The sequence below is a fragment of the Sparus aurata genome, chromosome 5, assembly GCF_900880675.1.
Source record: "Sparus aurata chromosome 5, fSpaAur1.1, whole genome shotgun sequence".
Lineage (NCBI taxonomy): Eukaryota > Metazoa > Chordata > Actinopteri > Spariformes > Sparidae > Sparus > Sparus aurata.
Genome location: NC_044191.1, coordinates 7,810,430 through 7,825,865, shown reverse-complemented (window position 1 = coordinate 7,825,865; position 15,436 = coordinate 7,810,430). Strand labels below are relative to the sequence as shown.

General features: G+C 41.5%; 1 protein-coding gene across 1 annotated transcript; it reads right to left on the bottom strand.

Moving 5' to 3' along the window:
- Positions 1-2,508: 2,508 nt before the first annotated feature.
- Positions 2,509-14,913, bottom strand: angptl2b (angiopoietin-like 2b). Its single transcript, XM_030418325.1, has 5 exons — positions 14,416-14,913; positions 7,711-8,612; positions 5,466-5,659; positions 4,243-4,513; positions 2,509-3,661 (listed from the first exon to the last, which is right to left on the bottom strand). Exons 2-5 carry the CDS (start codon positions 8,585-8,587, stop codon positions 3,462-3,464), a joined length of 1,542 nt encoding a protein of 513 aa, XP_030274185.1. The 5' UTR covers positions 8,588-8,612; positions 14,416-14,913; the 3' UTR covers positions 2,509-3,461.
- Positions 14,914-15,436: the final 523 nt, after the last annotated feature.

The following is a 15,436-nucleotide window of genomic DNA, read 5'->3' as shown; positions in this document are numbered from 1 at the left end:
CCACGGACCCCGTCCTCCTCCTAGTGCAGACTTTTTTTGCTCTTGTGCTGTGTCACCTGATTTCATTTTTTATTCCTATCATAATTACTATGGTCACTAGGGGTCATCACCTAACAGGTTGGACTACGCTGTTTGCACAGATGACCCACCAACAATTGTTCTGGTGAGGACAGCCTGGAAAAGTGGTTAAAATCCCCAATGACAGATTTATGCTGTGGTTCCTCCAGTTACGACTACATTTACTTTAGAGCTGGAGTAAGAAGGGTTCACAGGGAGCACAGGAAAGTTAAATATGGTTCTATTAGAAGTCCAAGGACATGGACTTTTACATAAGTGAAACAACAATGCAGGGCCAGTTTGAAGGTTCAGGTTTGAAGGCTCAGGAAATGCGGTTCTCTTTGTGCTGAGTGAGCACTGTGTCAGCTCATGGTTTTCCATGTTGGTTGAGGAGTGGGGGCTGCAGAGGCCACCCTTACTGAAGGTTTTCCATCGTGGTGAGTCCTCAGACGTACACGGCATCCAAGGAGTCTGTCGTTTCTGTTTATGGAGACGATGAAACACCGTCCTCTGTTTTACCACGATTAGGCTGATTGACTAAGCAGACATAAACTGGTTTTAGGGTGTAATTGTATAAAAGTGTTGATCTGTCCATGAAGAGAGAAAGATTTGGTAAAAAAGTGTATTTTACTGTCCCATCCATCTTTAGTAAGAACACAGCTTACAAGAGTGACAGTCACAGTGATGAATGACTTCCTTTGTTTCATCCAGATCCTCTCTGTCATGGGGAAGAAAGCTTTTCAGCTTTTGACTTATGAGTCAGTTTTAGCTGCCAGTGTCGTTTTAATGTAGGACAAGTGTTTTGGCTACTATCACCTAAGCATCCATCTTTACTTTGGCAGAACAAAATGCTAACATGGTAAATTGGTTTCATTTGAAGCAAGAGAATTTAAATCCACATGCACTCTTTGCTCTGCTGATAATTGCTCTCTTTAAACAATTTCAGATTGTCTTTAAAGTTGTCATTCACAGTGATTCATACTAAATTGATGTAAAATGCTCTCTTGTCTAAACCTTCCTCAACTCAAGTCTTGTGACAAAATACAGTATGGCATTAATGGAGCTTGGTTCATTGGCAGTGTAAAGTCATTTTTGCCTCATTTTCCAGCTGTCTGTGGAAATCTCATTGACACATAGTAAAGTAAAGGTGGTTTCTGCTGTCAGTGGAGGGGACTGCTATATGCATTAGTTTTACAAGCCTGTCACATTTCATTTGTCAGTCCCTGGTGTGCTGACTCTACACGCAAACACTGTGCTTGATAGTATTTGAGAAACCATATAGCACATTACTTGTTACTGTGCTTTAATTAAATGTTTACTTTCTGTTGTCTGTAGAAATGGTTGAGCTATTAGTGAAAATTAAAGAAAATAAGCAAGATGATGTACCTGTGGTTGCTGCATGGTGGAGGAATGTGATGTTAACTGGGACTGGCTTTGAACAGAGAAGTAATCTTTTGCATTTTATCCAAATTACGTTAAGATTGTACTTGTAATATTAATTACAATGCATGCAATCCGTTCAGTTAATTAAATGTTTTACAGATTTGCATTTTATTCATATTATAAACCCTGTATGCTCCAGTTTCACTCAGTTAAGATTCTAATAAACAATATCCAAAGTGGCCCATATGAGTTTGTCAAAATAAGTACCGTCATGTGTTTGTATGCTATAAGGTTTCTTCTTGCATGCTTCATTATATTGAGGAATATGTTATATTGATTTTACAAATGAAGAGTAGACTTTTAGGGGGGTTAGCCACAACAAATTGAGCATTAAAAATAATGCAATGACCTTTGTGTTTGGTTGGACTGTGCATGTTGAGTACCTTCTAGAAAAGCAAGTGACTGGCCTGCTAAATCTAGTATCCAACTAAAGCGAACCTATGGGGGCATACATCCTTAAGTTTCACTTTCGGATATGTCTGCCCCCATAGGTTCGCTTTAGCTGCCGTTCTGATACACGGTAAATATTGTGCCAAATGTTCTCGTTATTTTTCCTAATGACAGCACTCGGTAACCTCGATCAACAGGGATATGGGTTAAAAACGGCCGAAGTTCTCCTTTAATGTCATCACAGGGTGCTGAATCCACCAAAGAAGAAGTATATTCAAAATCTTAGTGATAGTCTTAGTAATTACTATAACTGGATAAACAGCTTAATTAAATGGTAGAGTTAGTTGGTTCATGATGGACTGTTATAATAGCACTGTCATGACAGCTCTGCGTCAATTAAATTCATTAGCTAAATTACACTTAATGACTACATTACACAAGTGTAATTTATATTCATGACTTTTGACACATGATACATTGTTTTGCCAGACATCATCTTTTTTAATAATGTGTTACTTTCACTTTTGGAAAGTAGACTTATGTTACTTATGAGACAGCTTCCTCACTATACTAAGTGTGCTTTATACAACACGACACAAAAAAGAGAAGAGAAACACACAAGCTGTACATGTTTTATTGCAACTTAATAATGACATAAAAGGTCTTAATACATTATATTACAAATATCTTTTATGTACAAACACAATGTTTTGGATCTATTGACATCAACATACCACTAAATTTATACAGTAAATACAGTGCTTGATTCATACAAGCAAATTGTTGGATACCTGTTCAAGCAATTCAAAGATTTCAAAACGAGTTTTTTTTTTTTTTTTCTTGTTTTTTAGAAGAAAAATCAGGAGCAGGAAAGAGTTTGTACCTCCTCAATCATATTTAAAGTTGTACAAGCAGACTGATAATAATGTTGGGTAATTGTATCAGTTTTGGTTTTATGTAAGAAAATAAAATGGCATGATTTTTATAGTACATTTTATAGTAAAAAACAAAACTGGCCAGAATATCAACCCTGTTACAAGTCAATGATAATGTTACTGTTCCTATAAATTACACATTTGTAAAATGTATGTAGAATGAAATTAAAAGTCACTGGATACATTTCCTGTGTCAAGCTCATTTGCGTGTTTTGGCAAAAAAGAACTTTACGTACATGCTACATATACAGTATATATTGTAGGGTTCCTATTTCAGAACTACTTATTTGGTTCTTTCATCTCAAATTAGGTTTATTGTTTTTCTCTCTCAGATCAAATAGGCATGCTTTTGTTTTATTAAAGACAGTGTGTTTAAAACAACTCCTGAGCAGTGAGTGTGAAGGGAAAATGATACTGACAATTCATTAACATTGCACAAAGTGCACAGATTCTTTGATCTGTCAGGAGCTACCAGTTTATCAGCCTGATGTTTGGATATTAACTTTGTCTTTGTCCTCTGGCTTGGTCTGGTACCCCTCCATTTAACCAAAAGTAAAACAAAGATTGCATGGATTTTAGAGCTGTAATGTTTTTTGTTTAGTGCTAGATACAGTACAGTAAGTGTTCCTTGGATGCTTAGTGGAAGGTATTTGGGTTTGGACGGATCATCATGACCACTTTCTTCAGTGAATAGGCTCCTCCTCTGAACTCTGCCCAGTAGACTCCATCTTGGTAGCGGCTGCGGTAGTGTCCTCCTCTGTACCAAACTCCATTCAAATTTGAATGGGCACAAGAGTTGTACCACCAGCCTCCCTTCTGGTAGTGGGCACAGTTGCCTAGAAATATTGAAAGAAGAAAAACTTTCAAGCTGCATTCATTAAAATAAATTGTGCATTGAACACATACTGGACCCTATTTAGAGTGCATGTATATAGCGCTTGGTGCAAGTGCGATTAGGGCGTGTCTAAGTCATTTTTGCTAGTTAAACACATTCATCTGGGCGCAAAGTGTGGCGCACGGCACAAAGGGGGTGTATTTATACTCAGATTATGTCATGTGTGTGTTTTGGGTGGAACATAAATCAAACCAATCAGAATGTCAGCTCCCATTTAATATTTATTATATGATATATACTTAATTTGGGGCCTTTTTTGCCTTTATTATGTGATAGGAGATTATAAACTGATGACTTGACAGGATGACTTGAAGCAAAGGGGTCTGGGTAAATATCTAACATGCATGGAGCACCTGTTCTACCAAATGAGCTATCAGAGTGCATCAAGAAGTCTAGAAGTTTTAATACTTCTCTTACCCTCACATTAAAAAATGTGAAATTGGCAGTTTTCCTTTCCGTTAAAAAAATTCATATCATGCATCCCTGGATACCAGCTCAATACTTTCTAACTTGAAATATTACCTGTATATGCATCATGGTCTCTGTCCAGTGTTGTGAACTGTTTGCCGTTATGCCAGGTGAGCGAGTCGCCGGCATTGCCATGGTAACGGCCCACCCTTAGCTTGTAGAAGTCCGCCTCATTCTCAACTCTGAAGCTGGCATACTCTGCAAACACCTTTCTGCCTGACCAGTCCTCCAGTGTGACCAGCAGCTTGTAGTTTCCCTGGTTAGTCAGCCAGTAGATGTTCTCCAGACCGAGCCAGTACTCACCATCGATGTTGCCAAAACCTTGCTGTGAAGCACAGTGATAAGAAAAGCATTATCAGTAAGATCCTTCCTCGAAAGCTTCTTGGAACAGTTGGGATGTCTCTGGTATTATTCAAGGTCATTGCACACGTTCTGGAGGCAACTATGAATTTAGCTCATCTATGGGGTTGTTTATCGTCAAGGAACATTATTATAAATGGACCCTCTGAGTCAAGTTTATAGCGAGCATCAGGTGTCCAGATTTCCACTGTTATTTTGTTATTGAAAACACAGCAGGATACAGCACATATTGTATGTAATTCAACATGCTGGATGCTGTCTTACTGCTTTGTTCTGGCTCCAGTCATACTGTAAGTGGGTTTGCGGTATCCCCTACCATACACATGCTTTGAATCATGGAAACACTCCTTCTGATGAGTGTACAATGCAGTTTAAGATCTCATGTGGTTTAAAGGTTTTCGTAAAAAGTCTTGGAAAGTTCTTCATTGTTGCCCGAAGCTAAGATTTAATCAGGACCCTCTTGAATTTTTTGGCTAGAAAACAAATGTTCAGCAGTGAATTGCTGCTCCCTGTGTGTGGGATTTCCCTTTCAGAAGAAAATGAGTTCCGCTGAATAAAAAATGATGTCCACACAGCCCCATTTAGCAAGTACCTTCTGGTGCATTATTCAGAAAATAAAGTTTATATCCATAACTTCAGGAATGCTGACACAGCCAACCATTGTTATATTTCAGTCCAACATTCCCACTTTTTTTTGTGTGTGAAGTAATTCATAAAGACCAACTGATGTTGCTGGAATTAATGAGTCATAAGGCTGTGGCAGTGACTGAGGCCGGTACTACACCCGACATTTTGAAAGCTGAACAATTACCTATTCATTACTGGTGCGCATCTGGTCAGTGTAAAAAAAAACCTACAAAAGCTGCCAGCTGCCCTCTAAACTACGAAGTCCTTCATTTGGTGTGAAGCTGTCGCACCTTGTACGTCTCCCAGTTCCTGAAAAAGTTGACAGATCCGTCCACCCTCCTCTGAATCACGGTCCAGCCACCTGGATCATGTCTCTGGTCACACCACACCTGCATAAGCCGGTTGGCATTCTCCGGCTTCACCAGGTACATGCCGCTGCCAGTGTGGCCATCTTCCAGTGCCTGTAGACAATCCTTAAATGGACCTGGACAAAAGGAAAACAAGAAGACATTTATAGCATTTGAAATCCAGTCGGTTATAGCTGCATCTCAGAGGTTAACTAAGGGAAATGGAGACAAAGCCAGAATGAGAAAAATAGTTTTTTATACTCTGCCATAGGGAATCCCATTTTTAAACAGAGGCTCTCATTTTAACAGTAGAATTGACTTTGGCTGCTCCTCTCAAGAGGGAAATGGCTGCTGGCTGGGAAGCCAAAAGAAACACTGGCATGAGGGCAAAGGGAATCCTGAACTGCATGATGAAACAGTAGCAAAAACCTTTTAGCATCTGTGATGCTTAACAGTGAAGGATTATTATATTACTTTCACTTAGGTTTATATATGGATATATTATAATATTTTATATTAAACAGACTCTCATTTTCAGTGGAGGCAGTCATATTAAGGCTTCACATCGAGTTTTTAAGAGAGGATTTCTTGGAGTAATTAATTTAGGGACAGCTGTTTAATCCTTGCCAGTAAGTCTGCTGAAGTTTTTTTTTTTTACCAGTATTACCATAAATTGGATGGAGTTACAAGCATGGTATGAAGATATAATTATTTTAATTGTGCAGCATCAGCCCTGCACTATCATGCAATAGAAGTTGAATGTGCGCTAAAATTGTTTTAGTGCATTTCGTGCAAGGTCAATAGTCTTATTGGGTTTCACGCTGCAAATCAGTGAAACGTAACGTGTGCCATTACGATTTTAGGCCAAATTCCAAACCCAGCAGATTAGGAAAAACACTTAAGGGGCAACTGGCTCCCCTGATTCAATTGGCTGTGAAAGTTCTCAAGATTTCACACTTGTGTAGTTTGCCAATTGGCTCGGATTACAAAGTCTTTAAATACAATGGAGACAAATGAAAAGAGAATAGGGGCTAGAGGTGAGGTAAGGGGTGCATCAAAAGTTTGCAAGAGATATAATACATATGAAGATATGTGAAGGAAGAAACAAAGCAGCCAAAGTGTTCACATAATGTGAAAAGCCAGAAGTTTTTATTTTTTTAATTTTTTTATCAAATCACTGCGGATGATATGTTTCTTGACCCTCTCTCTGCCATCCATTTACTCTCAGGAATGTCTTTGTTGAGCAGATACAAGCCAGAGAGCTGCCCTGCCCTGCCCTGCCCTGCTCTGTTCTGCCTGATAAAGTCTGCAGCTTTGGTGGAACATATGACTGATTCTTGCCTGGTGCAACTGGAACAAATGACATCACCGACTCCTGGTATCTCTTTCTGTTTGCACCCCCTCCCTTTTTTCTGGGACTCCGTCCCTCTGTTTGCCTCTGTTGCTCTTTCAGGTCTCGCTCGTCCTCCCTCCCTTCCTGCATTGTGTGAAGCTCAATGTTCGTGTTAAGGGTTTATGTAACATTTAAGGGTGTTCGTTGCACGGCTGTGGGCAGGAAATTACTTGCCTCCTTTCAAAGATTCCATACAAAGGCTACCGTTCACATGCAGCCTGGTGAAAATGGAAAGCAGTATCACAAAATGTCAATGGAAAAAAGCACCCAGTAGTCATGCTGGGAATGGGTTGCTTTTTCCACCATATTAAAACTGAAGCCTCTTAATGAAATGGAACAGCAGTAGACTGTTGACTGCAACTGATAACACAAAACACCCTTCACATCAATTTTAAAGCTTTATCATCCACTAACATGTGTTTAAGAGCCCTATGGGCTTGAATCCTGCTATCCATTAAGGCACATGTATTTATCCTGCTAATATGCTTTGGGTTTTTTTGCGTGGGTTGAATCATGGCAATTAGATGATATGCATCTTGAAAGGCTGCAGACAACAGCATTTCTGTTCTCTCCAAGAGCCCTTTGCTCTGGGAATGTGTGGGGTGTATTTAAATCAGCTATTATTCGGAGAATGGGTACTCGCCATTGTTGCATGATTAATGATTAAGAGGTTCACAATTGTTGTGGGCTCAGACACACAATCCTTTGTTTGTGATGGCAACGGATGATTTTGGTACGAATGTATCATTAATAGAACTTTATTTAAAAGTTTGCGTTGTACTTTGTTAGACTCACCAGAGGGCTTGTCAGTGGTGGAGGGGCTGTGTGTGCCTGTGGGCATAGTTGGAAGAACAGGCGGAGATTTTTGGTCGCTCTGGATCTCGTTGCTGATCGGGTTGTTAATTCGTGGAAGGACAGGTGGCTGGTAAGGCTTGCTGAGAGGTGGTGATGGTGGAGGTGGCTGAGGCCGTGGCTGTGGGACGGGAACATGCCGAGGCGGAGGACGACTTTGACACTGCTCTTCCAACAGGGCAATAAGAGTCGATTGGTTTGTAGCCAAGGAAGCCAAGTGCTGGTACTTGTGCTCGAGATCTTTGTATCGACTGGTGAGCTGTTGCATCTCAGAGGTTTGGTTCAGGATCTTGTTCTCCATCTGAGCCAACTCTAGGGCATTGTCTCTTTTCCTGATGATCTCGTGCAGCAGCTGCATATACAGCTGAGTGACTCTAGAGTTCATGTTTCGGCTCTCCTTCCTCAAAAGCTTGACCTCATTGACAATACCTCCATCCACTTCTACCAATTGTTGCAAGGTCTCAATCTGCCTCTTCTGTTTCTGTAGCTCCACATTTAGCAGCTCTAACTCCTGTTTGTTAACCCGGTTCTCCAGCATGGCCTCAGGCTCCTTGGAGTTGACACAGATTGCTCCGGTCACTTTTTGTTGAGGCACAATGAAAGTGTAGGAGCACTTGTCCTGCTGCTGGTCAGCTGGAGCACGTTTGCTCCTTCCAGCATAGAGAAACTCCTTCTCTAGACCATCATCACTACTCTCAAATTCTTGTGTCCTGTCGCTGCCATGGCTGCTATCTGATGGACTCCCCTGAGTCTGCTGGACACAGCATGCTAGTCCATAAACAAGAAGGAGCCCCAGTAGGACCATTGAAGGGGGCTCCATGAGTTTGTGTCCTACGTACCAAGACCTGAGGAGAACAAGGAAGAACGTGATTGGGTTATATTCAAAAACCTGTCATAACTGACCCACTCTTGTAGCCAGTAAGCAAAAGACCATTTGAGCATACATATTCTGACACAAACTCCTTCCAATATTAACTGAAACTTGGGCTGCACACTCAGTTTGACAATGGAATCCTTCACACATGCTGATTGAGACCAGAAGAAGACTGACCATCAGGATACACTGCTGCTGTCCTCCATTACCTGCAAGGAGGAGGCAGGAACAGAAGCCCTGTACATAAACATCTGTACATATGCAGGTCATTACAGCTCCCAAAAATATGGGCTACCGAAAAAGATTAGATCTGAAAGGAAATCGCCCACTTGCCCCCCTGAGCACTCCAGTGGCTGCTATGATTTTCCATGACAGGAAACACTTTATATTCACGTGTTATATATAAATCAAGAATCTCATGGTTGCCACATTGTACATTTCACTACTGGCATGAGCACACAGTTGTTTTCCCCGTGTTTTGTAGGTGTAATTCATAGAATGCATCTGGTTTTGATCACGAATTGTTTAAATCAGCTTTCCACTATCAGATATGCTGTTTGAAAGTTACTAATCCCCTCACTGCCCCTAAGAAAAATATTTCCTTTGTCTAATGATGTGCTGATGTCTTCAGTCAGTTGTACTGCTGTTAGTTGAGGTTGTTTAGCTTAGTTCTCTGTGTTGGCTCATGCTCTCTTTGGGTGACTGCCACAGCCTGTCCTTGACACACAGAAACACTCCTATCTGCACCCTGCTGCAGGCCTGGACATCTTTGCTTACGGAAAGTTTGAGACATTACCAGATGATGCTATTCAAGGAACGGTTTTAAATATTGATCATGTTGCATCAGTCCTCTCTATAGCTCTAAACAGAGGAGGGCAACAAGCTCCATTCAGACACTGAAAGGCAGTGAATCAATATCTTTGCATCTATGTATCTATATTTAAACATGTCAGTTTTATGTCGCGGTCAAACTAAAAGCTTACTTTAAACATCTAGAATACTGAAGAATCTAATGAGCGATCGCAGAACACACATGCTTACACAAGCCTTTTCTCAAGAGTTAATAAGAAGGAGATGCTTAACTTTTAGCCCCAGAATTCAAAGTGAGGACCTCTTTCTAACAATAAGAAGTGTGGGCAGTTTTTGTAGATGATGTGATGTTATTAGGGGATGCCACTGAGTGGTTAGGAGAATGTAACTCCTGTTTAAGCATATCAAGGTCTTGAACTCCTGGGGCACCGTAATTGAAAGCTGCTGCATATTGGATTACAGAGAGGTCCTGTGTAACACCTCCCCAGAGTCAGAAGGGCCTGTCTAATCAGAAAGCATTATAGAGAGGCCTATATTGGCTCGGTTTTGAAGTGCTTCCCTCGCACGTTTATTATAGCTTATCTCTGCGTGTAAGATAGTCAACCTCATAACAATGAGAACAAAATAGGGAAAAGAGTAGAAATGTTTTTGTGTTGTTAATCCAGGCATGCTGCCAGCGCATTAGGTTGGAGACATGGAGAAGAGAAATGCAGCAATTCCCAAGAACATGACCCTTAGCACATTCAAACCTTTCTGGCTTTATCCGTCTAGAATAGAATGTGTAAACACGTGTTTTACTGGAAAGAAGAAGAAGGGGTTTTACGCACTGGCTCTTGTTAACCTTTTGGACTTTTTGTTTACCTGCCCAGAAATAAAATCACTTACAGCAAATAGACACGTAAGATGTGATCATGCTGCCATGCTTCTTGTATGTAAAAGTAGAAAGTCATTTGTTTTAACCTGACTGTACTACACTCAGTGAAGAGTGTAGTTTTTGTTTCAAGTTTACTGTGAAGCTGTCTTCTGTCATCACAGTATGAGGTCCTTCATAGTACTAATCCTGCTAAGAAAGCCTGGCTGTATGACGTCACCTGAGCCATTGATGATTGATGCAGAGGTTGCGGTGTCATACATATTTTTCACTCTATGCAAAGAAATACTTTTCATCAATTATCACTGAAATCATTGTTTAGACTTATAGATCAAGGCCTGAGGCAATCACTAAGAATAGCTTCCAAACAAGCCCATACTGAGGTAATATACAAGCCCGGGGCCTGTCCCTTGTAATGTGCTGATGACTGTGTTTGGCCAGTGGCTCCTGTGGTTTTTCCCCCTGGAACATGAGCTCTGTCTCTTAGAAATGCCGTGTGATTGGCCCCTGCTGCGGAGGAGTCCCATGTTGGACGTCTTTAGCCCGGAATCTCCTGCTCTAGGCTTCACTACACTTCAAAGCTGAGAGGAAAATGTTTGCAGCTTGTGATGAAATGTGCACGAGTCAGAGCGGCATGTGCGTGTCTGCAAGTGTTGTTTCTGTTAATGTGTGTTTTCAAGCAACAACGCTTGCTGGGCTCAGACTCCCAGGGACCAGAGAGTCCCATCTGCCCCTACAGAGACAGCCTGTTATTAACCCATCCACCGTCTGCCAGAGGGAACAACAGAGAGCCGCCTCCTCCTTCTTCACTGTTAACAGCCCCCGCAGCTCATTATTGTTCTAACATCAGTTCACTTTAACAAGCTGCCATTGACTGGCAAGAAGACGCAATGATTAACTGGTGTTGAGAAGTGTCATATATGTCTTCTCTGCTCAAGGCAGAGGGACGGAAGTAATATTAACAACTCCCAGTGTTTTTTGATTGGCAGCTTCTCATTGGTATGGCCTTGGCAATATTATATCATTATTGTGAGAAGAGACTATGTCTCATCCCTGAAATCGTGCTATGGTATCAGGGTTGTCTTTTCCTGGTTTTAAAGGCTGCATTACAGTAAAGTGATGCAATTTTTCTGAACTTATGCGACTACATTACTTGTTCTGACACTTGCCTCTACCCAGTTAGTCATTGTATCAGGGTTTTGTGTGAAAGTACCCATAGTCATCCCTACAAATGTGATATTGAGGTATTTGGTCAAAAACACTGAACTGATATCCAGTTATCCAACATACTTCAAAATTAGAATGGAGCTCAGTAGATATCATACCTCCACCACGCCTGCACAATCCCTTCAGAGGTTCAGAGGTCGAAGGCAAGAGGTCGAGGGGTGGGGCGATGCGTCATCGCTTTGGAAAGTATGCATATCCACTGTCCACACGAAAACGAGAGGGCTACGTTTTAGGATTTGTCCACCCTGAGACCCGTTTTCAAAAAAGTGCAGTTCAGGCGCTGCGTTTTCAGGGTCCGTGTGGACGGTTGGCCAAAACGATGCAATACATGTGCCTTTTTGCAAAAGAGCGTTCTCGACAGGACAGCCCCTAAGTGTGATATTTAGCGATAACTGATGCTTGAGTTAGTATACACAAACTGTCTGTGTTTGCCCGTTAAGTGCTACTGCTACAGAAGCTTTCATATAGTTTCCAGGTGGCAAACATTCATTTGGGAGTCAGATTTGGCCATAAGAAACAGAATGCCTGTCAAGTCCAGTTAGTTTGGTTACTACATTTTCGGACTCGGCTGGGTTTGGACAGAAATATAGAATCTGATTTGTCATCCAGTCCAAGCATTTATGAATTGCTTTTGAGGAGCTTTAAATGTATCCTGCTATATGTTTTGTGCATCAGGATGTAGCCTAAAAATATCATGAGTTTAAGGCCAGCCCAGCCCCACTCTCTGGCAATTTCTTCAAGTCTGCTTCACGCCAAAATGTTTTGGTTTTACTGTCTTCAGGTCTCTACAGTCTGTGTTTACACGACTCATTCTCCTGGATTTTACTCCAAGTTAAATCAGGTGTGATCGGCGGCTGTGGTGAACAGGTCAGCGTGTCTCTGACCAGCCGCCGTACTCCAGCCTTTTTGGTCATACTCAGCACATATTAATTAGAAGGTGGGCAGCCTCTCTCAGACTGATGTCTCTCACCCCAGCCCCTCTCATTTCAGCATGAGCATGGCATTCCTCACATTCTTCGTCACCTCATTAGCGTGAGCTGCCATACACACATGGAGAGTCAATGGCGGTGGCAGACGGAGGGAGCTAGCCCCTCTAGACGCAGGACCACAGCTCCCCTCATCTGCACCGTACCTATGAGCATATTCTGTATCTACTGACCCAATTCGTTCTCAGTGTCCTACTTTCTGTTTGAATACTTCATAATCACATCATCATCATCCACAACAGGAGATCACAACACTGCTACACAGCACCTAATTTGTCGGTAGCTGAAAAGAAGTGGACACTTTTCAGGACGGCTTTGGGCTGCATGTTCAAATTAGCGGCAACTCCGCTGAGAACCGGCAGTCTTCTGCATGACACCCAATATGTGTTGGATCAGAGTCAAATTCAATTTGCTCATGGTAATCTGCACTATTACATTACCTTGAGGGTGACCTCATTCTTTCCTCAAGCATGTAATCCCTGTAAGCGTGTAACATGACATTTGGAACATGATTAACCTCAACTACCTGCTCATTTTGATGTTATAGGACAGTATTCCATTTGACTCTCGATGGAGAAGGAGAGCTCAGGTATTTGATCAAATTTTAGGTTTAGTTCTGTCTCATGCAGCTTGGTGCGTTCTTCCATACCACGCTTGTGATCTGAGTCAGACGGGGCGGCAGGGGGTCTCTGGGAATTGTTTCGATAAGTTCCAGCATTCTACCTCAAAGCCCCCTTATCCAAACACTACCCTGGCAACAGAAACAAAGACGGGATTCAACTGGCTGTTTCCCTGTCCTCTTGAGCCCAGGGGAACATCCTGAAGCTGCAGACTGCTTGACATCTTTTTTTTTCTTTTTTTTTTTTTTTTTTCGTCTTTTAGAAGTAAATTATACTTTTTAGATATTGGAAAAGAAATCTGTTTGTCAGCATGTTCTACACAAGGCATCATCATCATCATTACCCATGGGTTTTTATTTTACCCCTTAAGGGTCCTGTGTTTTGACAAGCTGGGTGTTTATCAGTAGCAAAGAAGCACTTAGGCTAGAGAGCCCGCTCTCCAGCATCCCCCTGCGCTGAATTAACCCCCCTCGACCAAGTCTATCAGAGTCATCTGTCTGGTTAGTCATCAGAAAGTAGAATTAGCCATTGGCACCAAACGGTGAGTCAGATAACAGATGCTGCATGATGACTGCTGAATTTAGGTTCAAAAGAACACATGAAGTAAAAGGCTGTTGCTTTAGAATTAACAACCAAAGACTTAAGTTATTTAGCAAATAGTTATGCAGTGGGCAGTGTTGTAAAAAGTAGTCTTTGGCAAAAGTAAGTCATCCATAAAAATAGTACTTGAATACAAATCAGATGTTAAATGTACTTCAGTATCAAAAGTACAAGTAAAAGAAAATGAATACATATTTTGTGTCCTGTTTGTCTGTATACTTTATAGTGTGTGCTGAATGATTATCAAATTCAATATTCAGAATACGTCTGATTATCTGAATACAGTAAGTGCAAGTCCAATTGTTAGTCAAATAAATTGATTTAAAAATGTCCTAACTTTGTTTGTTGCAGCGTGCAATCTGCAAATTAACTAATAATGGAGTAAATGTATAAAGTATCAGAACATGGAAGTAATTAAGTAAAGTACAAGTACCTCAGTTGTATAGCATAGTATTTGAGTAGATGTACTTAGTTACATTCCATCACTTTTGTTATGTTATATCCATGGAATCATACTTAGAAAAGTCTTTTTTTTTCTTCTGGGAGATTAACTGTTACAAACAATTTATCAATGCAAATAACTGAAGTAATGTTTGAATTAACATGATAATAAATCAATTATATTATAGATAGATAAATCAATAGTTTCACAATGCTTACAAGATAACTGTAGACTATTGATGAGGCTCCCTCAGTTGCCTTGCCCTCCTGGCAGAGCTGATTGAAGTTTCTCCCGGTAGAAAGTCATCCCAAGTGTGAAAGCTGCACCCCTGTGTCCTCCTCTCTGCCCGTCTGCTCACTCACTCTTTGTCACCTTAGTCCATTCCAGCAGTGCAGAGGTAGTGCTGTTTTTTTAAAGCCTGTTATTAAAAGACCATCATTAGCCCAACAGATGCCTAACTTGCCAAAAAGTCTTCAGCAAACATTGAGCAGCTTGTTCCAAAATCCACTTGAAAAAGCTGCAACACTTTCAAGAGACAACTGGTAACTTTAGTTGGATGGTGGAGGCTTGTCTTCAGGTTTGTGTACTGCCTGTGGCCCGTTAGGAGAAGACTGTCACTTTCCTGTGAGCTGAATCCATCACTTCTGCCTCACAGCTCTAAGAGGCTGTCTCTCTCAACTGCACCTCTCTCCCTCTCTTTCTCCCTCTCTCTCTCTCTCTTTCTCCCTCCCTCCCCCTCTCTCTCTCTCTCTCTCTCTCTCTCTCGCTTTCTCTCACCCGCCTTGGTGCTTTTAAATGATGAAAAATCCTCTTGCACTGTTTCAGTAGGCAGACAAATAGAGCTGAGAGCCTCCCCCTCTCCCTTAAAAATGAACACATTCTTGTTTAAAGCAACAGCCTTCTTTCTCCACCCCTCCTCCCCATGGCACAAAAGAGATCTACAACCATGCACAGCACACACACACACACACACACACACACTCTCACACACTCCCTCACTCACTCACACACTGAAATACGCACTACTCAAATTTCCAACCCCCTGCCCCCTGGCCACCAGTTCACCACCACCACCACCACCCCTATTTCTGGCTCGGACTGTTTGGTTCTTCTGGTGTTGGACAGCACTTCTGTTACACTAATCAGGAATCGAGTTGCCTAATTGGCTGTAAATGTTCACTTGCCCCAGAGAGACGGAAAGAGCTCGACAGATAGGAAGCAGATCCAGGTGTTTGACTT